The following is a 24,656-nucleotide window of genomic DNA, read 5'->3' as shown; positions in this document are numbered from 1 at the left end:
ACACCAGGGAGGGAGCCAGGTTTGGGAAAACACGAACTCAGTTCTGCCATGCTGGATGTGAGGAGCTCAAGGGTCAGCTCAAGCGCAGGTGACAGAAACCACCATGACAGCAGCACAGAACCCAACCAGGGCCGGCACGGAGGCTCACGCCTGCAATCCCAGCATTTTGGGAGGCCAAGGCAGCAGCACGCACCACAGAACCCAACTAGGGCCGGTGTGGTGGCTCGCCTGCAATCCCAGCACTTTGGGAGGCCAAGGTGGGCGGATCACTAGAGGTCAGGGGTTCGAGACCAGCATGGCCAACATAGTAAAACCCCGTCTCTACTAAAAATGCAAAAAAAAATTAGCCAGGTGTGGTGGTGCATGCCTGTAATCCCAGCAACTCGAGAGGCTGAGGCAGGAGAATCACTTGAACCTGGGAGGCAGAGGTTGCAGTGAGCTCAGATCGTGCCACTGAACTTCAGCCTAGGTGACAAGAGTGAGACGCTATCTCAAGAAAAATTTTTAAAAAAACAAAACAAAACAAAAAAACGAAAACAAAAACCCAAGCAGAAGGGCTCCACAGGGGAGCCGATGCCTGGAGTCCTGAGTCCCCACACAGCTAGGCGTTGGCACATGAGAAGCACATTGCATAGGGGCTGAGAAATGAGTGGAGACCGAAAAATGGAGACAAGCATCAGGAGAGCTCCTGCGAGCCTGGCTCTGGAGAGCAGCGGTGGGAAGGAAAAGAGGCCAGGGAAGGACTTACATGCACAAGGGCCGGGGCACAGCACGTGCTTCAAAAACAATGGCTGAGAAGATGGATGATTCCGGAGAAGGGATGGGACTTAAAGCCCACATGGACGGGCTGATAACAGAAAGGCAACTCGCCCTGGCTAACAGGAACCAGGAGAGGCCAACACAAGTGCAGGGTGGTCTGGGCAGGTAGGGAGTCTGGTCTGGCAGCTCTGGAGCTCACGGTACAGAAATACGGGCGCTGCCCTCACGGCAGCGGGTGTGGCACGGTCCCTGCAAGAGGGAGAAGCTGACCAGGACAGGACGCTCCTGGACCACCCGAGGATCCCGTCGAGCACCAGACAGCGCCCCAAACACTTGATTACCAGGTGCTCTAGGGGGGCGAGGCGTGCGCACACCTAATGCACTATAGCTTGATTTCACAGTCTCGGAAAGAAAGAGGAAAACGTGCATGAGAAGTCCGAGTGCTCTCCTGCCATTCCGCCCGGGGAGCAGATGCCACACAGCCAGCCTGAGCCCAGCAGAAGAAGACATGCTTTCCCCCTACAGGTCCCAGGGCTGCCAGCCTCTCACACCTCAGACGACACTGCAACCCTGACGGCAAACAACCATGCTGCGTGGGCACAACCCCAGAAGGGCAACGGGTCAGACTCCCTGAGGCGGTCCCTGTACGCAGGGCGTGGTCAATTGTTGCGTGGGCACAACCCCAGAAGGGCAACGGGTCAGACTCCCTGAGACGGTCCCTGTACGCAGGGCGTGGTCAACGTGACCTCCCTGACACGCTGGCGCCCAAACCCTGCATACGTTGTGAGTCCTCTCCACTCAAACGACAACTAGTGTGTTACCAAAGCTGGCACAGGCTGATTTCAGTATTCTACTGAAAAATCTGACACCAGAGCTTCAGCAACGTGGCAAAGCGTTTTCTGTCCACGCGTACAAAGTTTCTACAATGCCCGGAGAGTCTCGCCACTAACGGTGTGGAGTGAGGTGCTGCTCCGCTGCCCTTCCTCTTGGAGAAAGGACGGTTGTACTGTGTCATTTGTGAAGGACTGAGAAATTCCACAGTCATCATGCACACTTACCTTCCCTCCTGAAATCTTCACTCACCAGGTTTAAGCTGCATTCATAGTCACCCTCCTCTCAAGGGTGCCCAGGCGCCACGTGCACATGCACAGAATGCTGGCAAGCCCCTGAGTGCACGCCCTCCGGCTGCAGAGCAGAGGATGAGGCACAGAGAGGGAGACCCAGGACGGGGGGTGGGGGGTGTGCGTGTGTGGCTAACATGGGCTCACCCCTAATCTCTGCAAACCACAGTCTGCTGTGCCCATGGCCATGGAGTACACTCACACGATCGCCTGGCATCTGCTCCCGCCACAGCACCTCACCAGGGTCCCCATGTCGTCTCCCCACAAGGAGGGGAGCACATGAGCACGTGGCTGGTGGAGGAGTGGGGTCGCTGATCCAGGTGTGTCTGACTGTGGCCTGTGAGGGACACTGAGGTGGCATGGGGTAGGGGGTAACCCTGCAGCACTGCCTCATGGCCACACCCCCAGCAGAGACTGAGTTGTGATGACTAAGCACAGATAAATTTCAAATCCTCCAAAACTTGATTTCCAGGGTTTTTTGTGTTTCTTTCATCTAAACTCAGAAAACTGGAAAGCCAGACAGACCAAAACCATGCACATCTGACGACCTCAGAGGATCAAAGGGGGGCCTCACACTGTGTCAACTCCAGGGGCACAGCTTCCGGCACCAGCACGTCCCTGCAGAGGCACAGCAGCCAGCCATCACATGGTGTGCGCTGAATGGCACATTCCACCCCATGCAACACCCCGCTCACTGCGCCGCAGACAGCAGCGTGCCACCTCCTGTGGGCCGCAGCCGACCCAAGTTCTGGGGCCTCCAGGCTGGCTGTGGGAAGGCGAGCTGCTCAATCATTGTCTCTCCCAGATGAATGGTAACTAAAATTCACAGAATTCTCTGGGCAACACAGAGAGCAGCACCAGGACACCACCCTACACATGGGCAGCTACACAGGAGTGGGGCTTCTGAGACAGGAAGTACAGCAGGGCCAGCATGAGCCTGGAAACACCTGAGGCCGCAGAGTCTGCTGCCCCCAAGAGGGCACCTCGGCCTCCAGCTCCAGACACCCAATCCTTACGGAAAGGAGCTTTCTGCTGAGGCCACAGAAAGGGCCTCTGTCCCTCACAGGCAGGGACAGCGAAGGGGGCACATGCCCAGAGTCCACACTCACCCGGGTTGTAGGATAACGTCCTCATATAAGGCTTTTTGTCGGTTAGAAAGGCGACACTTCAAAACATGCTCATATTTCTTTGTCAGTTGCTTTTCCACATCTCTCTTAGTTCTCCTCAAAATAAATGGCTGTGTCACCTGAAAATAAAAAACTGTTTACTGTTTTCTTTCCAAAAATGCTGCTGTAACACGTTTACAATGAGGCATACACGTTTAATCACTGAGCTGAAATGGCAGAGCCCAACCTACCCTGTGTAACCTTATGACCACCTTATGGTAGTAATCCTGGCTCTCTTCACTGGGGGCCCTCAGAGGGGAGCTCAGGTAGGGTCTGGAGATCCCTGGGACCAAGAAGTGCACCATGGTCCAGAGCTCCAGGAAGGTGTTGTGCAGCGGCGAGTCGATCAGAAGCAGGCGTTGTTGGCTGCAAACAGGACAAGAGACAACACTGGAATTCTCCAGCCACGGGGCTGGATGCAGCAGCGTCTTCTCAGACAATGTGTGAGAAAAGGGACAGTTATCTGACACTGTGAATGTCAACGTGCACATGACTGAAAAGGGGAGCTGCACTGACCCAGCTCTGGGGCTTTCTGGCCCACGTGCTGGGATGAAGATGAAAAGCAATTCTCTAGCTCAAAGGCCATTTTTTGTGTCTGCAATTACGCAGATTTCTTCAAGAGAACCTTTTACATCAACAGCAAAGAACACTCAATGACAAGCACGGAACACACAGACCTCTGCAGGGTGAAAACCGCTTCCCAGTGCCTCTCAGTCATGCCTTTCACACGCTGCATCTCATCAATGACCAGACACTTCCAGCGCACTCGTGTGAAGGCGGTGAAGCCCCGGAAGAACTGCGTGTAGGACGTGATGCAGACGTGGAAGCTGTTGGGTTCGGCCCACTCCTGCAGCACAGACAGGATAGCTCAGTGCCTTCGCACTCCACTGTCTTCCAAAACCACCTTGAGGACACACGCTTCCCAAAGCTCTCCACCCAGTGACTCCGTTCCCACCTATAATTCTATTCGCTTTTTTAAATAACTTGCTATTACCGCACAGAAAATGGCTGCGTTTATGTTTTTATCTCTTCCTCTAGGGGTCTAAAGCAGTTTCGTTGACAAATTAAGAAGCTATTCTGCAGGCGCTGACAATTACCATTTGGAAAATACTGAGATTATAGCAGAGGATCCTGAAGCAGGGCGAGCTCTTCTAGTATCTAATCAAAACAAGGGGAAGTGTGCTCAGAAAAATAAGAGATGTCAACATCTGTATTGCAACTGACTGCATTATACGCTTTCTAAAAACAAACTAAAAGCCAGACACAGAACTATGGCTTGAATGTGTTCCCTCCAAAATTCATGCTGAAACCTAACGCCCATGGTAGTGGTATTGGAAGTGGACACTTCCCTGCTCTCAAGGATGAGCTTGTGCAGTAGGAAAGGGTTGGAGGGAACCAGCCTGGAGCCTTTTGCCCTTCCATCCCTTCCGCCAGGTACCCTCCAAAACATGCAGCAGCAAGGCCCTATCTGGGAGGCGGAAACCTGGCCCTCACCAGACACTAAATCTGCTGGCATCTGGATCTTGGACTTCACAGCCTCCAGAACTGTGAGAAATAAATGTCTATACTTACAAATTACCCAGTCTGTGATATTTTGTAATAACATCAAAAACAGACTTAAAACAGTAAAAAAGAAAATACTACTGAAAGCTCACTTTTTCTGTAAACACTACTCAACACAATGTCGTCTAATGGTCCAAAACGTTTTACTCAATGGAAAGCTGTGATGAATCTACCTTTAGTGACCTAGTACTAGAAACTATAGGGCAGAGAAAATTTTTTTTTTTTTTTTTTTTTGAGACGGAGTCTCGCTCTGTCACTCAGGCTGGAGTGCAGTGGCCGGATCTCAGCTCACTGCAAGCTCCGCCTCCTGGGTTTACGCCATTCTCCTGCCTCAGCCTCCCGAGTAGCTGGGACTACAGGCGCCTGCCACCTCGCCCGGCTAAGTTTTTGTATTTTTAGTAGAGACGGGGTTTCACGGTGTTAGCCAGAATGGTCTCGATCTCCTGACCTCGTGATCCACCCGTCTCGGCCTCCCAAAGTGCTGGGATTACAGGCTTGAGCCACCGCGCCCGGCCAAAAATTTTTAATAAGTTAAAATTTGTTCCAGAAACGTCATCTATTAGGCACGTTGTGCAAATGTTTCCATGGGTTTTAAATTCAGATCTGGGGGCACCCAGCTTCTCCTCTGTGCCTGTGGAAGTCAGCAGGGCCTCCAGGGAAAAGTGCCGCACTGCCCCAGAGAAGACCATTTCCGGAGGAAACTGCCCCACTTTCTGGGCAATGACACTGAGCTCTGTGCACACCTGGGCCTGCGAGGGTGTGGCCCTTCTCGCAGGGAACGGCCAGGCCGAGGCGGTACTGTCTATGCTTTCGAGGGGAACAACATAAAGGTTTGTTAACTCATGAATGAGTGATTTTTAATAATTACATTAGTAAGCATGTCTTCACATTTTTTAATGTGTCTTTTATAAAAATTAAGATGGCTTTCTGTTTAGCTTTATTTTATGTTTAAAAAAAAATACCTGTCTCTTTGCTTTGAGTTCTCTGTGACTGCCAATATATGAGAGGATTTTGAGCCCGGGACACCAACGTTTCAATTCAAGCTCCCACTTGAGTATATTACAACTTCTCACAACAACAAGATGGGGGCCCCAATTACCTACAAAGGAAAAAACAGAATTTTCCACGTCAAACTATCTGTCATGTCCAGGCACTTAGCACTGTGTCTGACCAGAGACGCTTCCTCAGTATGCAGTATGAGTACGTGTGACACGAACCACCACACGACTGAGGCAGACTTGGGGGGAACCAGTGCATTCGTCTGGAGCCAGCACACCGCCCAGAAGCTGCTCCTTGGCCCCCAGGGTGCTGCTGCACAAGCAGCAAGCCTGGCTCAGAGGAGACCTCGGTAGACACACACTGAATGAGCAGTCCCAAGAACACGCTGGTGTTCATTCAAACCGCTCTCGAGCTCCTCCAAGAGTCCGGAGGAATGAGCAACACTTAGAAAGTAGACTCACAGACGGAGAGCCCCAGACCCTGCTCAAGTCCTTCCCACAAGCCAGGCGACCATGCAGCAGGTGTCTAAATTGTGTTTTGTCAGCCAAGGGCTTGTGCCCATCACTGCTTCCCAAGCTTTAGTGAGGGCACATCCAAACCATCCTAAAATAACATTGTTTCAAATTTCCTTCTTCAGAAAACTATGATTTTTTTTTTAAGATGGAGTTTTGCTCTTGTCACCCAGGCTGGAGTCCAACGGCACAATCTCGGCTCACTGCAACCTCTGCCTCCCAGGTTCAAGTGATTCTCCTACCTCAGACTCCTATGTAACTGGGATTAGAAGCGCACGCCACCATGCCCAGCTAATTTTCGTATTTTTAGTAGAGATGGGTTGTCACCATGTTGGCCAGGCTGGTCTCAAACTCCTGACCTCAGGTGACCCGTCTGCCTTGCCCTCCCAAAGTGCTGGGATTAGAGGCAAGAGCCACTGAGCCTGGCGAGAAAACTAAGGTTTTTAAAGATTATTAGAGGAATACATATGAATTTCAACTTCTGTGCTATAAATGAAACATAAACCAAGTTACAAGACAGACTTAGTAGACTTTAAACAAGTATTTACAACACATCCATCTACAGCCATTACTGCTAATATGCAAAGCATTCCTGCTGATCCTGGAAAAGAACCACCCAATAGAAAAATAAACAAAGGATATGAACAGAAGTGTCACAAAGAAAAAAATATAACAGGACAATAAACTCTTTAAAAGACACAACCAGCTGGGCGCGGAGGCTCACACCTGTAATCACAGCACTTTCGGAGGCTGAGGCAGGCAGATCACAAGGTCAGGAATTCAAGACCAGCCTGACCAATATGGTGAAACCCCGTCTCTACTAAAATACAAAAATTAGCTGCGCATGGTGGCGTGCGCCTGTAATCTCAGATACTCAGGAGGCTGAGGCAGGAGAATCACTTGAACCTGGAAGGCGGAGGTTGCAGTGAGCTGAGATCATGCCACTGCAACTCATCCAGCCTGGGCAACAGAGCAAAACTCCACCTCAAAAAAAAAAAAAAAAGACACAATCCAAGGAGTAAGTAAACACAAATCAAATCCAGATGGTATTTTAACCCCCAGTAAAAAACAAGATTTTAAAAAAAAAGAAGAAGAAAAGAAAAGCTGGCTAGGCACAGTGGCTCACAGCTGTACTCTCTGTAATTCCAGCACTTTGGGAAGCCAAGACAATCTCTGTAATCCCAGCACTTTGGGAAGCCAAGACAGGAGGATCTTTTGAGGCCAGGAGTTCGAGATCAGCCTGGGTAACATAGTAAGACCTCATCTCTCCAAAAAAAAAAAAAAAAAAAATTAGCCAGGCATGGTGGCATACACCTGTATTCCCAGCTACTTGGGAAGCTGAGGCAGGAGGATCGATCACTTGAGCCCAGGAGGCTGAGGTTGCAGTGAGCCAGGATCACACCACTGCTCTCCAGCCTGGGCAGACACCTGTACCAGCACCTGCACTGATGCAGACCACACACTAAGGCAAAGCCACATCAGCTCCAGTGCTTGCTAGGCCTCTATCGTGGTTGACTCCAATCTTTCTATACTCATCCCCCACCGTCCCCTCATACCCTCTTGCCCTCACACTGGCCTCGGTGGTGTTCCTGGATGTCAGCTGCATTTGTAGCTCCCACCCCCAGTGCCCCATCTCCCTGCCACCTTGCCCCAGCTGGCCAGGATCCTGTCACTATGCTGGGTCATCAGTCCATTTCAAGGTTCATCTGTACCAGTGTGGGGTTCCTGAAAGCAGGGCTGCACCCTCAGGACCTAGAAAAGTGCCTGGGGTCTGTGACAGCCATCACGTAAGGAGCAGATGAATGAACGCTGAATGATTCACTCATCTGTTCAACTGACAAAATACAATCCCCTAGTTTTAGAAGCACAGGCTACTTTCAGGCTGGGCATGATGGCTCATGCCTGTAATCCCACCACTTTGGGCAGCCAAGGCAGGCAGACTGCTTGAGCCCAGGACTTCAAGACCAACCTGGCAACATGGCAAAACCCTATCTCTATCAAGAATACAAAAATTAGCCAGTTTTTTGTTCAGTCACAGTGATCTTCCTCCTTAGGAGGCTCAGGTGGGAGGATGACTTGCGTCTGGGAAGTCAGGGCTGCAGTGAGCCCTGATCATGCCACTGCAATCCAGCCTAGGCAACAGTGCCTTAAAAAAAAAAAAAAAAAAAGAGCCAGGCACGGTGGCTCAAGCCTGTAATCCCAGCACTCTGGGAGGCTGAGGTTGGTGGATCACTTGAGCTCAGGAGTTCCAGACCAGCCTGGGCAACATGATGAAACCCTGTCTCTACCAAAAATTAAAAAAAAAAATTAGCCGGGCATGGTGGCAAGTGCTTGTAGTCCCAGCTACTTGGGAGGCTGAGGCAGGAGAATCACTTGAACCGAGGAAGCGGAGGTTGCAGTGAGCCGAGATCGCGCCACTACACCCCAGCCTGGGCAATGAGAGTGAAACTCCATCTCAAAAAAAAACAAAAAACAAAACCCTCTCCGGAGCTGAAGGGACCCTGAGCCCTGCCTCTCTCTCCTTAAACTACTTGGACTGAGACCCCCACTGCAAGCCCACTGTGCTCCATTTCTTTTCACACAGCCTTCAGCCAGAGCACCCATGGGGTCATCACTTCCCTAAGCTGCCCCTCCTAATTTAAACACGTCCAACTTTTTTTTTTTTTGAGACAGAGTCTCGCTCTGTCGCCCAGGCTGGAGTGCAGTGGCCGGATCTCAGCTCACTGCAAGCTCCACCTCCCGGGTTCACGCCATTCTCCCGCCTCAGCCTCCGAGTAGCTGGGACTACAGGCGCCCGCCACCTCGCCCGGCTAGTTTTTTGTATTTTTAGTAGAGACGGGGTTCCACCGTGTTAGCCAGGATGGTCTCGATCTCCTGACCTCGTGATCCGCCCCCCTCGGCCTCCCAAAGTGCTGGGATTACAGGCTTGAGCCACCGCGCCCGGCCCATCTTTACTTTCAAAGCTCAAATATGAAGATGAGGCCACATCCCCTCTTCTCTGCAGGAATAGCAAAGCCTGCTTTAAGTCTGGAACATACAGTGGGAACCACATTCCAAGATGTTTACTGAACATTTCTCTTACAAGAGCAAGAACAGTGAAACCTTGTCCTGTGTTAGAGACACAAGTCACACTTTCTTCTGCAGCTAGGCACAGAGCAGGAGACTAAGGTGGGCACCTGACCTAAAAGCCAAGATAGGAAGGGCAGTGAACAGGGAGCTGACTCTAAAGACTGGAAAGGAGGCCAGAGGGCCTACACAACCTGTGTGCCAGTCAGAAGTGTCAAGAGGGTGAAGAACCAGGTGGGGCTGCCATGCAGAGGCTGAGCCCCCACAGGGTACCCAGGCCCGTTCCCTAAGGAACCCGAGCGGTGGATCAGAAACGCTGCCCCACTGACAGGTGAAATCCAGCAAGAGGGGCAAGAGGGACAAGAGGAGGCGTGCACATAGTAACACGAAAAGGATACAGTGAGCCAGGATGCGTGCTACAAACCACCCCACACAGTTGAGAGCCCTACAGCGGGGTTCGTGCCAGTCTAGAAGCAGCAAGGGAAGTGGACCACCTGCTCTGCTGCCCACACACTGCACGGTGACCTGACCCCTGGAGTCACAAGGTTCAGTTACAGCCTGATGAGTCTCTGCATTGTATTAGATTTTCACTAATAGTTACTGGATGTTAACTGTGAACTAGTTTTTTATTCATTCATACAATGAATACTTCTGAGCCTCAATTTGCTCAGGTCAAAGGACAGAAGCAAAGAAGTAGATAAGATGGCCAAGTCCCCACACTCCCATCAAACACACTGGCCTATGGGTAAGTCTTAGCAAATAGGTATTGTTCAAAAAACTAGCAAACTCTTACCTTCGTTACAAGCTAGGTGGGCAAAAAAAGCAATGATCTGCACTGTTTTACCCAGTCCAGCTTCATCTGCCAATATGCCATTGAGATTCTTCCTGTAGAGCTTGGCCAGCCAGTCCAGGCCAATCTTCTGATAATCTCTGAGAGCCCCGTACAACAGAGGCGGAGCATTAAACTTGACCTGCAGCGATGAACAGATCAAAGAGTGGCTTCTGGTCAAAACAATCACCAAACTTTTTCTAAAAACTGAAACCAAAGTCACACTATAAACCGATTAGGAAGCCACAAAAATGATCTACAGAAAACAGGAAGAGGAAGAAGTGCTTCTTTTGGAGACCAAGTCTCGCTATGTCACCCAAGCTGGTCTTCAACACCTGAACATCTGGGCTGAAGCAATCCTCCTGCCTCAGCCTCCTGAGTAGCTGGGACTACAGGCACATGAAGAATTGCTTTTTCTGACAACTCTGTAGTTGGGATAGAGCACTTCACTGGGAAGAGGAAAAGCTTTTCTCATGGCTAAGCTATGTGCTCTGTCTCTCAAAGGCCCATCCCACACTTGAAAAGCTCAGCGCCTCACCGAGGTTGTGACCCGAGCACTGCCCTTGGGCAGGATGGCTTCAGCCACCGCAGTGACGTCCGCAATGTCCTTGGCATTTGGCTTCCCGACATTCATCCTCTCGGCAGCTTTGAACTGATCCATGATGAAAAGTGAGTCAATGAGAACCAAGTCCTTGCGACTCTCCCTGTCGCCTGGACAGTCATCCGCATCTGTAACGACAATAAAACAGAGAAGTGGGGGCTGCTGAGAGGCCTTTATAAATCTGAACCTTTTTTTAAAACAGGAAAAAGTTTATAGAATCCAACTACTTCAAATACAGAATTAGGCAATAACTTTTTACCTGGAATCCAAAATATCTAACAATGCTATCTGGATAAATGGGAGAGAACTCTTATGAAACTATCAAACCAAGGACCACTCCGGAAAGCCCTCCAAGAGTATAATTTGCCCCAAATAGTCTGGCATTTTGGAAAATGTCTCCATAGCAATCAGGAGCTGGTATCACAGAGAGATACATGTAGGTGTTTCAAGGTTTAGGGATCTCCCCTCTATCACCAAGAAATAAAAAAGGAGAATGCTTTCCCAAATGTGGGAAACTGGGAGGAGACCAAACCCGCCACTCCTTCCTCTGGTCCTGCTAGCAGTGTGGGGTCGGGAAAGGCCTGAGCTTCCCAGGGCTCCTGTGGGCCCCTCCCCAACTTGTATGCAGGAGTCTAACTGACCCAAAAACTGTATGCGGGAGTCTAACTGTCCCAAGAACTGTATGCGGGGGGCTAACTGTCCCGAGAACTGGAATGAGAGCAGGAAAGGCAGACCTTTTCTGGTATGCTCTGTGCATCTGTTTAGAAAGTCTAATAAGTAAAATAAACTACTCAAAACTGATGTGTTAAACAAACACAGCACAGCCTGAATAAACATGCTATATAGGTCCATAAAACAATGATGTTTATAAATCTAGAGAAAAATATTTTACACCCTTCACAACATGATCAAGTGTCCCAATAGCTGTGCCAGGTTAATCAAAGCACAGAATGTAACAAAATTCTATTCAACATAAAGATACTTATTAAATATTTCTAATTTTTTATTTTATCAAACTAAAAGAAATTTTCTAAATCTTATTTGAAATCTTGGTAAGTATTCCGGCTTCTGCTTTTAACCCTGAATTCTTCCAAAGGCTGGTAGCGCACCTTCCTCTCCACTTGTGTCCTCCCCATCAGGCTTTGGCCGGGGCCACTGAGAACTCGGCAGGAAGGCGCCTTCGTACAGCTTCATCAGGTCCAGGAGGGGCAGCTCAGCTGCAGAGGGTTGAGGGCACAAGGGCTGTTACTTTAGAACAACTGCCATTTGAACTGGGAAGGAGCAGCGGCCAGGAAAACCACAGTAAGAAGGGCAAGGGGCTTCCTCTCACATGTATTCCTTTTTCCGGCTTTAGATCACTCCTTGGAAAAAAATTACAATGTCTGAAAGCACACTTGTTTCTTCTAAAAACTAAAATGGTTGCCCATTACTGATAAAAGGTGTAAACTATTTTGTTGGAGCGTGCAAGGGGAATCATGAGAAATTACTCAGTAGGCGCAACACACGTTTGGGTCATGACATACCAGAGACCCAGACTTCACCACAACACAGTACAGCCAGGGAACAGCACTGAACTTGCACCCCTGAAATTTATGCAAATTAAAACATGTATAAAATATTTTCTCTATAAAGACGAGAATCTTTGAAAGAAACTCAACTGTATTCACAAAAGATTTAAAATACCTGAAATAATCTAAATGAACAGTAACAGTATAGACAAATAAATAAAAATGTAAAAAATGAACACCACTGATAGGAAATAAATGATGAAGATGATATATAAAAATATAAAACATCAAAGTAAAAAATAAAAAGCAAAAATGTTAAAAAGTATGATAAAACATAGTTAGGCTTTTTTAAAAAAACACTCACCCTAATTGCTTAAAAAAAATACCACACATTAAATCCCCAATCACAATGGGCAAAGGATATGAAGCTGTTACATACACAAAAGTATAAAGGGCAATGAAATACTTTTTAATTGATTATCCCTGGAAATCAGTGCACAATTTGTTTAGTATAGAATTATCAACCACCTGAAAATCATAACACTGAGAAACTGTTATGAATTAGGTACTCTCACTTGCTGCTGATAATGGCGTAAACTGGCTGGATTTTTCTGGAAATCAACACGGAAAGCTGAAGGGCTTTGGAATCCAATGCCCTCAACCCCATCGTTTCCCCCTTTAGTGAGTCTATCCAGAGGAATGAGAAATGTAAACCCAGATTTCTGTTCAAAGAATGTTCACACAGTGGTAGATCTAACAGGGGAAAACACTTTAGTTGGGCTGTGTACTCGTGATATGTGAGCTTCTCTGCATCTATATTTTATGTCAAATAAAGACTGTTGAGTCAAAAAAACAAATGCCATGGACAAGTCCCCTACAAGGACCACGTTAAAGGCACTGCCCATTTGGGACTAGCAAAACACCCTTTGAATTCATTTGCTCAGGATGTTAAACATTCGCCACACTGGCTTGATGGACATAGACGTAATGGAGCCCAGTGAAAGTATTAAGTGTTGGCTGTGGAATCCAGGTGGTGTGTCCATGGTGTTCCTAACAAGGTTCTTCACCTTTCCTGTCTGTCTGATGCTTCCAGAGCAAAATGCTGGGCTGCACCACTACAGCATATGACGCTATATATAAGTAGGAAAAACAAGACAAACAACTGGAAACTTCCAATAACAAGAGAATTCTGTAAGGTGTCTCAGAACAAACAATACACAGAAATCAGCCTCCACATAGATAAATGAGTTAGAAAATGCAATAGAAGAAAAAAAAACCCATTTAGACAGAAAATTAAATACAGTTGTCCCTCAGAATCCTTGAGGAGTTGGTTCCAAGGACCCTCTCGGATACCACAATCCAAGGATGCTCAAGTCCCTTATATACAGTAATGTATATTTGCACGTAACCTATACACATCCTCTCATATATTTTAAATCATCTCTAGGTTACTTATAATACCTAATACAATGTGAATGCTATGTAAATAGTTGTTACACTATTTTTTTTGTATCTTTTTTGTAATTGTTGTGCTGTTATTTTGGCTTATTTGGTTTGGGGATTTTTCTGGTTGGCTGTTTGGTTTGTTTTTGTTTGTTTGTTTTTTTAGAAATGGGGTCTTACTATGTTGCCCAGGCTGAACTTGAACTCCTGGGCTCAAGTGATCATCCTGCCTCAGTCTCCCAAGCAGCCAGGATTACAGGTGTGAGCGACCACACCCAGCTGTATTATTATTTTTTACTGTTTTGCTTTGTTTTGTTTTTGGTAAATATTTTATATCTGTAGTTGATCAAATTCATGGATCTGAAACCATGGATATGAAGAGCTAAATATACTTAGAATTAAACTTTCAAAAATGTACCACATCTCTGTGAAGAAAGCTCTCACAAGCTCCTGAAGACCATGAAAGAAGCCTTGACCTGACGAGAGGCTCTGTTCATGGATTCAGCTCGACACCATGAAGACAACGGGATGCCCGAGAACCCACCTCCTGCAGTTTACTCCTGGCCTCTCCCACACTGACCTGGCCTGACCGATGTGACCACCATCTGGGAGAATGACAGCACGTGACTCCAAGACTCAGTTATAAGAGATACTACAGTGTCTATCCTGCTCCCACATGGACACTTGCCCTGAGACACCAGCCCCAGGTCAGGAGGACACTAAACTTGCCCTCAGCATGCAACAGAGCCCATCAGCTGGCAGAATGAACCAGCCCGGAATGGCATCCTCCAGCCTGCCACATCAAGCCTTCTGAAAACCATCTTCACAGGAGACCTACACCACAACCACCCAGCAAGGCTGCTCCCAAACTCTGCCCCAGAGAGAGTATACAGTATACAGCGCTGATTTAACAGGTAATCTAGTAAGTCAAGAACGCACACCACGATCAGATAGCCATCGCAACAAGAACACAGAAAGCTAACAGAGAAGAGGAAATGAAGTAACTAAATACTTGACTGATGCTTTAACCAGAAAGAGATGACTAAAGAACAGGTGAGAAAACACAAAATAAAATTTTAAATTATGATAGATCTAGGCCCAATTATTAATAGAACAGGCTTAAATTTAATACAAACGTACTAAACACTCCAATTTAGAGACACAGGGATGTTAGAATAAACTGGAGGGCAGAGAAGACCAACTACAAGCTGTTTACAAGAGACATGCTTTATAAAAGAACACAGATTAGAAGTTAACAGAAACTCCCTCTAGAGGAAACTCCCTCAGTGTCAGGCCTAAAATAACTGCCACAATAAACTTCCAATAAATTGTCAAAAATCACAAAGTACACTAGGAAACAATGTACCATCAGCAGAAACCAGGATTCATAAACGACAGCAGAATCAGACCTGCAAAAACGTCACCCATGCAATTATCAGGCACAGATTATAAAATTTTATATCTGAAGAAATAAAAGAGAAGACTGAAAGTGTGAACACACAGCAAGAGATAATTTTAAAATTTCATGTAGGTTTTCTTAAAAACCATTGGGAATGTCTTAAAACAAACTGGTAACTGGAATTTAACACTTAATCAATGGGTTAACGAAAGACTAGGAAGAGCTTAAAAGAGAACTCATCAAATAGAAAACAGATGTGATAACATTATCTAGAACCAAGTAAAAATGAGGTAACAGGATAACAATCCTAAATCTATATATGCACATACTAACATAGCCTCAAAATACATACAATGAAAACTTGACAGAAACTTAAGGAGAAACAGGTACTCATTATCATAATGGAAAATTTTAACATACTTCTCTTAGTAATTGATAGAGCAAGAAGACAAAAAATCAGTTAAGGATAAGACGAATCGGATAATGCAATCAACAAGTTCTACCTGGTGGACTCAGAGAGAAAAGGGTACCATAACCTGATGAATTCATGTTGTTTTAAAGCATGTATGGAATGTTTATAAACTGGTCCATTCAAAACCCACCTCAACAAAATCCAGATCAGTAAGAATCCCATAAATCCACTGTCTGATCAAAATGCAATTAATGTAGAATAATAGTAAAAATATATATTGAAAACCCTGTATTATTTGGAAATTAAGAAACATCCTTCTAAATAACTTACAAGTCAATAAAAAAAATATATATATAGGGGAAATCAGAAAATATTTAAAACTGAATAATAAGCATGATATTCAGCTAAAGCAGTATTACAGAAAAATTCAGACCCTTAAATGTTTATATTAATGAGCTAATGAAAATTAGTAAGTTAGTCATCCAAGTTAAAAACTCAGAAAAAGATGTTTTTAAAAAAGAAATACTAAGGGCAGAAACAAAACAGAAAACAATACACAGGCGTCAGGTAAAAAAAAAAAAAAAGAAACTGACAAACTTTTGACAAGACTATCAAGAAAACAGAGGCTTAAATACACAGTATTAGGGGAAAGAAGGGACATATGTACAAACGTAGCCAAGATCGGAAACACTGTAAGGAGAAGTTATTGACAATGTATGCCAATAAATTTTAAAATTTAGATGAAATAAAGAAATTCTTAGAAAAGTGACTATCAAAATTGACTATGAAGAAAAGAAAAAGTCATATTCCTCAATTTAATGCACAAGGGCCAGGCGCGGTGGCTCACACCTGTAACCCCAGCACTTTGGGAGGCTCAGGTGGACAGATCACCTGAGGTGAGGAGTTGGAGACCAGCCTGGGCAACATGGCAAAACCCTGTCTCTACTACAAATATTAAAAAATAGCCAGGTGTGGTGACAGGTGCCTATAATCCCAGCTACTGAGGAGGCTGAGGCAGGAGAATCGCTTGAACCCAGGAGGCGGAGGTTGCAGTGAGCTGAGATCACGCCACTGCACTCCAGCCTAGGCGACAAAGCAAGACTCTGTCAAAAAAAACAAACAAAGCATGCAATACCCATCTACAACAGAAACACTGAAGAGTAGATACGAACTTCATTAATCTTATAAAAATATTTACAAAAACTCTATACACCATGTCCATTCTGGAAACACTAAACGTATCATCACAGTCATCCTGAGAGCAGCAGTGAAGAGCACTCCATAGGACACGTCAGGCCAAGGCTTCCACACACTGTAGATCCTCAGAACAACCCCGGTTATCCCATTTACAACTGAGAAAAACACCACGGAGAGCTTAGACAACCTGACCGAGGCCATGGGGTCAGTAGGCAACAAACATTAGGTTTGAACCATGCAATTATGACTCAACACTCTAACACTCTGCCTTTCTACCGAAAGTGTTCCCCTTCAAAGCAAGAAAAAGCCAAAGTTGTCCACCACTAGCATGAACTCAACACTGTACTGAAAGTCCCACCAAGCACAAAATGGCAAGAAAAGGTAGTATAAAAGGAATAAGGATTATAAAGGAAAAACTCTTTCTTTAGAGAAGTATACAAAGACTTTGCATACAAGACTGTATGCAAAGAATTAATGAACAGAGTTCAGAAAAGTTGGCTGGGTGCGGTGGCTCAAGCCTGTAATCCCAGCACTTTGGGAGGCTGAGACGGGCGGATCGCGAGGTCAGGAGATGGAGACCATCCTGGCTAACACAGTGAAACCCCGCCTCTACTAAAAAATACAAAAAACTAGCCGGGTGCGGTGGCGGGCGCCTGTAGTCCCAGCTATTCGGGAGGCTGAGGCAGGAGAATGGCGTAAACCCGGGAGGCGGAGCTTGCAGTGAGCTGAGATCAGGCCTGGGCGACAGAGTGAGACTCCGTCTCAAAAAAAAAAAAGAAAAGTTGCTGAGTATAAGAGAAACAAAATCGACTGCACTGACACGTATCAGCAATATATTTAAAATACAATTTTAGAAAATATACCACTTGGCACAACTTTTAAGAATATATAGTACCTAGAATTAAATTTAACAAAAGAGACACAATCATCAAATTTCATGGAAAGCTATTTAGGAAGACCTAGCTGAACGGAGAACTGTATTTTCACCATAGACTGGAAAGGCTGAACTTCATAAAGATGGCAATTCTCACAAAGCATCCATTAATACAATTAAATTCTAATAAAAATTCCCAATAGGTTTTTCTGTGAAGCTTGATGAGCTGCTTCTAGCACGGATCTGAAATAGCCGCCAAACAGACAAGATCCTCCCAACGCAGAGCAAGGCAGAGAACCTACCTGACCAGACATCGGGAACTATTATAAAGCTGCAGTAAGAAAGACAGTGTGGCATCAGTACAGACTGGCACAAGTTTTCCAATAAAAGAATAAAGATCCCAGAAAGAGCCGTGCATAAAAGGAAACTTGTTTTATGTCTGAGCTGGCATTGAAGATCAGTGGGGAAAAGATGGGCTTTTCAATATGACTTTCCAAACATACATTTGGGGGAAAAAAGGGAAACTGCACTCATTTCACAATGTAAGAGTAAAGCAGAAAAATTCTAGATGATATATCCTTGTGAACAAGACTGACAAATTCAACTACAGTAAGTCCTCACTAAACATCATCAATAGGTTGGTTCTTGGAAATTGTAACTTTGAGCAAAATGATGTATAGCTGATCGGTGGACAACCTGGGTTGGAACTGTGAGGGTCCTCTATCCACAGCAGGACCAACCCCTCCCCTTCCCCCTACCCCACTACCTTCTTATCCTACGCAACGTGAAGATGACGAGGATGAAGACCTTTATAATCATCCACTTCCACTTCATAGTAAATGTATTTTCTCTTCTTTATTTTTTAACAACATTTTCTTTTCTCTAGCTTATTTTGTTGTAAGAATACAGTACATAATATTAAATATACATAACATATAAAATAGGCCAGGCACAATGGGTCACACCTGTAAACCCAGCACTTTGTGAAGCCAAGACTGGAGGCTCACTTGAGCCCAGGAGTTTGGGACTAGCCTGAGCAACACGGTGAAATCCCATATCTACAAAAAACACAAAAATCAGGTGGGCATGGTAGCGTGCACCTGCAGTCCCAGTTACTCGGGAGCTGAGGTGGAAGGATCGTCTGAGTCCAAGTCAAGGCTGCAGTGAGCTGTGGTCCGCCACTCACTCCAGCCTGGGTGTCAGAGTGAGACTGTGTCTCAAAAAAAAAAAAAAAGAAAAGAAAAAGAAAAAAAACCACATAAAATAAGTGTTCATCAACTGTTTCATATTATTGATAAGGCTTCCAGTCAACAGTCAGCTGTTAGTACGTTTCGGAGGAGTCAACAGCTATATGCAAATTTTCAACAGTGCAGGTGGCGGGGGCGGGCTGGCACTCTTAATCCCCACATTGCTCAATGGTCAACTGCATAACAAACCGATGTTTTTTCCTCATGGCTATAATAAAACAACATTAATGTAACGCCATTTCACTTCAAGTTGCAGTTTCCAGGAACTCATTGACAACATGAAATGAGGACTTTATGTATGCTGAAATTAAGAACACCTTTCATCAAAAGGTACTGCAAAGAGTGAAAAGACACACCACTAACTGGGAAAATATCACTGCAACACAGAACTGACCAAGAATTCATGTCCAGAATATATAAAGACCATCACCAACAAGTCAATACGGAAAGAAAACACCAAACTGAGCCAAAATGAACAAAGGAAGAAACATGAAAAGATGCTTCACTTCATCAGTTATTAGAGAAGTGCAACTTAAAACCACAAGGAGATACCACTTTTTATCCCCAGAGTGGCAGACAATACCAAGAGTTCCTGAGATGTGTGACAGCAATGAAAGAATAGCAATAAAATTAAATATATATAATTCATTTTTTAAAAAAGAGTTCCTACCTGAGATGTGGAGTTTGGCACACCCACTCTAAACAACAGTTACTCTCCTGCCCCTGATCACAGGCAAGCCACTCATGCACACGTGCCTGGGGAACAGGAGAATGCTCACAGCAAACACAGGGAACCAGGTGAATGGCCACTAACAGCACAAAACATAGTCAGTGACATATTTACAAAAAAAATACTGCCTGGCAAAGACAATGAATGCACTGACAGCAACACATAACACTGCGGCTGAACTCAGGACACACAGGCTGAGTAGAGACAGCAAGCCCGTCAGGCTGTGGTGGGATTCGTTCATACGAAGCTCTCACACATGCAAGACCAACAGTACATTCAGGGAGACACATGCAGGTGGCAGGGAAAAAAAACAGTCAGAGCAGAGTCCTACACACAACCCCGGAGGGCCAGGATCTCCAGGTCAGGAGAGAGAGCAGCAGGAGGCACACAGGGACTGTTTTCCATAAAACAGGCACTGCTGCCTCAATGTATTATTATTCACATCTCACACGTTTTAAATGTTTCTTTGCACCTACTGAATGTTTAATAAGGTAGCAACAGCCTACCTTCCTTGGCTAAATTAGAAAGTTCTGTTTGGTGGTCCACAACGCCTTCGTTTGCTTCCTCCTCTTCAATTGTTTCCTCTTCGTCGTCCACTAAAATGGTTATCAGCGAGCGTCACTGAGAGGCAACACCACTTGCATGGCTGTTACTCATTATACACCATAAGGCTTTGAAATTATTTTGCATAGCTATTAAAGAAATTGAAACTGAGCTTTTAAACTTCTCAGGTTAAATTTGGAAATGATCATTTAATTAAATGAGCAGGAAACTGGAAGCGTATTTCCCCTTCCATTTCAGGCTGTGAATGACAGCCCTGGTTTTTCCACACATGGCAGACCTTCTTCAGGCCAACATATGGAATGCTGTCAACCCTCCTACCTTCCTGCAGAGCCCCACTGTGGAAAGCCCACAAGCATGCCATCCGGGATCACTGTGAACTCATCATCGCCATCGCCCATCTCATGAGGCCCAGCCACATCAGCCTGACACTATCCTTGGCTCTCCTGTCCTCCACAATCACCAGCTCAAGCCCGCTCCGCTCTCTTCAGCCCTCCAGCCCTGAACCTCACACCTCACTCGCCATAGAGATCTTGGCTCCTGGCAGAGAAAAGAGCAGCAACCAGCATCCCCACAGCCAAACTCCCTCTGTCCACGGATCCTCTCCCCACCTGGGGGCCTGCACCGTCTCTCCTCTCAGCTGGCTCTTAACTTTTCTTCTCACAATCTAACGTAACATCTCTCCCTTCCCACCATCGAAACTCCTCATTTCTTCACTACAAGACCCCCACTGCCCACCAAGAAGGCCTAGGCACCTGACCCCAACCACACAAGTCACTGGGCCTCCGGGTGCTGCCTTTTCTGACTGTACTCGACACCCTGGCGGCTCACGACAGGCCTGGCCATCTCCTCTTCTTGGAAACGCCTTCTGCCATTCCTTCTGCCTTCTGATCACTTGGTTTCCAGAGTGGAGAGCTTTGGAAAAGAAAAGTGAAGAAGACCTCGGGCGGTTAATTTGGCCTTCTCTGAGTTATCCTAAGACATCTTTAGGCATTAAATAGAAGCCAAATAAAGGTCTGTTTCAATACAGTTGAGCACCACATAACGACGTTTCTGCCAACAACGGACCGCATATGCAATGGGACCCTGTAAGACTGTAATACTGTATCTTTATGTTAGCTTATCTATGTCAAGATATGTTTAGATGCACAAATACCACTATATTCCAATTACCCACAGTATTCAGGAGAGTCACGTGTGTGTAGGTTTGTAGCCGGCGGCACAGGCTGCACCATCTAGGTTTCAGTGAGTACTCTGTACATTCACGTAACAACAAAATTGCCCAGCAATGCATCTCTCAGAATATATACCCATTGTTAAGAAACACATGACTGTACACAAATGTGCTCCTGAGAATGTGAGAAAATAAGGAAAGTGGAGATGTCAATCTACATAAAGCCAACCGCAGGTACCAGAGTACAGGCCAGAGAAAAGGTGTTCTTCATGAAGAAATGACCTAATCCTTTTCCAGGTAACAAGAAAGACACAAACCTACGGTACTCGGTTGTGCTTCTCTTGTTGTCTGAAAGGCCAGGGTTCAATCCATCCCCAGTGCAGGATGGTATTATCTAGAATTCAGCACCAGGCCAGGTGTGGTGGCTGACACCTTTAATCCCAGTACTTTGGGAGGCTGAGGCAGGTGGATCACCTGAGGTCAGGAGTTTGAGACCAGCCTGGCCAACATGGTGAAACTCTGTCTCTACTAAAAATACAAAAATTAGCTGCATAGTGATCCGTGCCTGTAGTCTCAGCTACTCCAGAGGCTGAGGCAAGAGAATCGCTTGGCAGGGGCCTGAAAATGCCACCACAATGCCGTGCCAGTGCTGGGCCATGTGCCCGCAGGCTCCTCACTCATCTGCCACATTGCTGTTTCGTTTCTGTCATATGCAGCAGACCTGAATATCGCCAGTTTCATGCCAACAATCTGGTCAAACTCCCTATTGACTTCCAAATAAAAATCAATACATACCAAAGATCAATCTTCAAAAATTTGGAAAAGTTAACACACTTCACCAAATCAAGCCAATAAACCCACCCTGATGCTGATCAAAGAGCCGAAGGAGAAACTGCAGGCCTCACCTGGCACCTGACAGGAACCGCCACACAAACACCCAAGAAAGTTTCTCCAGCCTCTCTACTCCTGCTCTCCACTCTGTCTCTAAAAATCCACTCTAGTCCTGAGGACTTCTGTACGCAATCCACATGGGTTTGGAAATAGGTCGTGGCCGGGGCTGTCCCCAGCTCACACACCCAGTGCTCAGGTATCTGTTCTCATCTGAACGAGGTGCCAACATCTAAAATTCACATGAGTTTCTCCTGAAATCCCAATGGCTGGCAACCATGGGTCTACCACAGGACATACCAGGGCCACTTCTCGAGGACAGGAAAAAGCTTGGCCCTGTGCCACAGAAGCATGGGGCCCCAACACTCTCCAAGATGCACCCAAGTTTCCAAACCTCACAAAAGCAGATACAACCATGTTGCTCCAGAAAACATCCCAAGTGTTCTAGAGATACCAAAAAGTACTCTATACACTGGGAGACATCTGGATAAATACAAAAGTTGAACTTTCCAACCAGCTGAAGATGACAAGACTAAACCCCAAGTCGCCACAGCTCTGTGTGATCTCATCAGCAGCGCTGCAGACAACAAAGATGGCACTGAGGGGGAACAGACCTTCGTCATCAGTCAAAGATATGCTAGCTTTTCTTTTTCTTCCAGATATTCCTGAATCCTGAAAGAAAGAAAGAAAAACCACAAGCATGAGATCCAAACACTCAGAATGGGAAACCAAGACAGAAGTGTCCATGGGACAGCGGAAAGCCCCAGGGCAAGCCTGCTGGGCCGCCCTTAGCCTCCATCTGGGGTCGGGTCAGGGCAGGGCAGTCAGGGAGCAAGGACATGATCAATGCTCACTGTGTTCAGCTGTCACTGCCAAATTAACAACGCACGTGAGACCAAGGCTATAAAGCACCAGTATATTTTCAAAGTAGACTGAGTCTATAATGAAAGGGATTAATAGGCCGGGCGCAGTGGCTCATGCCTGTAATCCCTATACTTTGGGGAGGCCAAGGCCCGGACGGAATGCTACAGAGCTCAAGAGTTTGGAGACCCAGCCTGGGCAGCGATGGTGAAACCCCATCTCTACAAAATACAAAAAAAATTAGCGAGACCTGGCAGTGTCGCCTGTAGTCCCAGCTACTTTCAGGGAGACTGAGGCCCGGAGAACTGCTTGAACCTGGGAGGAAGTAGGGCTGCAGTGAGCTGAGATCATGCCACTTCACTCCAGCCTGGGCGACAGAGACTCCGTCTCAAAAAAAAAAAAGAAAGGGGAGTAATAGTCACAGCCTATAAATTCCTCTGGATGAGAATGAAAAGGCCCACTCCACTGGAGCGGCTTCCACTCCTCACACACAGTACAGCTGGCTAGAAACTTACAGGGAACACAATTACAGCGACAACCCCAAACTTACACCAGAGAACACAGTACAGCGACAACCCCAGGCGCAGAGGAGCTTACAGGGTGCATCAAATCCTTTAGGTCTCAATTCTTTCCCTAGAGAGACAAGAAGCACAGTTCATTCCCAAGACCCCCCATGCTTGGCGAGGGCGCCTCTGCTTTCCAGGCAGGGTCCTGCTGCCTCCACCCACGTGCAGGGAAAGGAGGGACACGTTGAGTTCTGCCTCTTCCTCCTCATCACGCAGGGCAGTGGTTTTTACTATCTTGTGGCTCTATGCCTTTCAGCAGCAGCCACCTCTCAGCCTCAGGTTCCTCATCAATAACGGGGAAACACAGTGCCCACCCTCCTGGGGGCATCCTCAGAGGCAAACGAAACAGTGAATGCTGCCGCCACTGGTGCTGCGCATATCCTAAGTGGAGGGGCACATAACAAGTGGAGGCAGCTGCTGAAGAAATATCAAAGGAAGAATGACATGGAGGCGTCACCCAGCCAGGCACCCAGGGATCCTCCTGCATGGCAAATGCCTCAAGGAGCTCCTCACTCACTGTCCAGGGACTGAACCCCAGTTCTGTGTCCCAGAGTTTATCAACTTGGGGGTGCTGACTCACACCAGCACATCTCAAAAGCACTGAAGCATAAAACTAGGATGGCCACACAAAGAGAAATGTAACAATCAGGCAGCTGGCTGATGAGCAGATGTCCTCTGTGGGAAGCCACAGTGCCAGGAGACTGCCTGCTGAGAAAAGAATCCGAACAAAGTACCACCCAAGCAGTGGTAATAAGCCTTTTTATAAAGGGTCATACCTCTCCTGGAAAGTTTCTGTAAATTTAAGGCTTTCTTCCTTTTTTCTTCTAATTCTACTTGTAGTTTTATTTCCACAACCTAAATGCAAAGGATTAAATGAATAAGGACGTTACTAAGGATGGGAATTACAGACATTCTGCATACAAAACACTAACACACATAAGCAGAGTCTAAAAACAGTGTTTTCCAGCCTCGTCAGTTTGGTGCTTTTTCATTTATTTCATACTAACTACATCCTGCCCAGGTTCTATTAGGTGGTGAGATAAGAATTAAAATTTCAAAAAAGGAAAGCGAGCGACCAAGCGGCCGCTCTAGAAGTAACCATGATGGTGACTTACGCTAACCCTGAAACAACAACGCCCAGAGGCCCTCCACGGCATGAAGCACCTCAGAGGGCGGCCAC

General features: G+C 46.4%; 1 protein-coding gene across 1 annotated transcript in view; it reads right to left on the bottom strand.

Annotated features, from left to right (window-relative positions):
• EP400 (E1A binding protein p400) overlaps positions 1–24,656 on the bottom strand; it is a 129,931-nt gene that overhangs the window by 63,647 nt on the left and 41,628 nt on the right. The window contains exons 9-19 of the mRNA XM_031650941.1: positions 24,253–24,331; positions 23,494–23,543; positions 22,664–22,721; positions 19,933–20,022; positions 11,726–11,833; positions 10,554–10,744; positions 9,980–10,157; positions 5,572–5,708; positions 3,724–3,893; positions 3,238–3,412; positions 2,990–3,126 (exon numbers count right to left, since the gene is read on the bottom strand). Of these exons, the coding sequence (XP_031506801.1) occupies positions 2,990–3,126; positions 3,238–3,412; positions 3,724–3,893; positions 5,572–5,708; positions 9,980–10,157; positions 10,554–10,744; positions 11,726–11,833; positions 19,933–20,022; positions 22,664–22,721; positions 23,494–23,543; positions 24,253–24,331 (1,373 nt within the window). The remainder of the gene's footprint in view (positions 1–2,989; positions 3,127–3,237; positions 3,413–3,723; positions 3,894–5,571; positions 5,709–9,979; positions 10,158–10,553; positions 10,745–11,725; positions 11,834–19,932; positions 20,023–22,663; positions 22,722–23,493; positions 23,544–24,252; positions 24,332–24,656) is intronic.

Source organism: Papio anubis, chromosome 9 (assembly GCF_008728515.1).
Source record: "Papio anubis isolate 15944 chromosome 9, Panubis1.0, whole genome shotgun sequence".
NCBI classification, from domain to species: Eukaryota; Metazoa; Chordata; class Mammalia; order Primates; family Cercopithecidae; genus Papio; species Papio anubis.
Note: the sequence above shows the minus strand (reverse complement) of the source record. Positions and strands in the feature narration are given on the sequence as shown.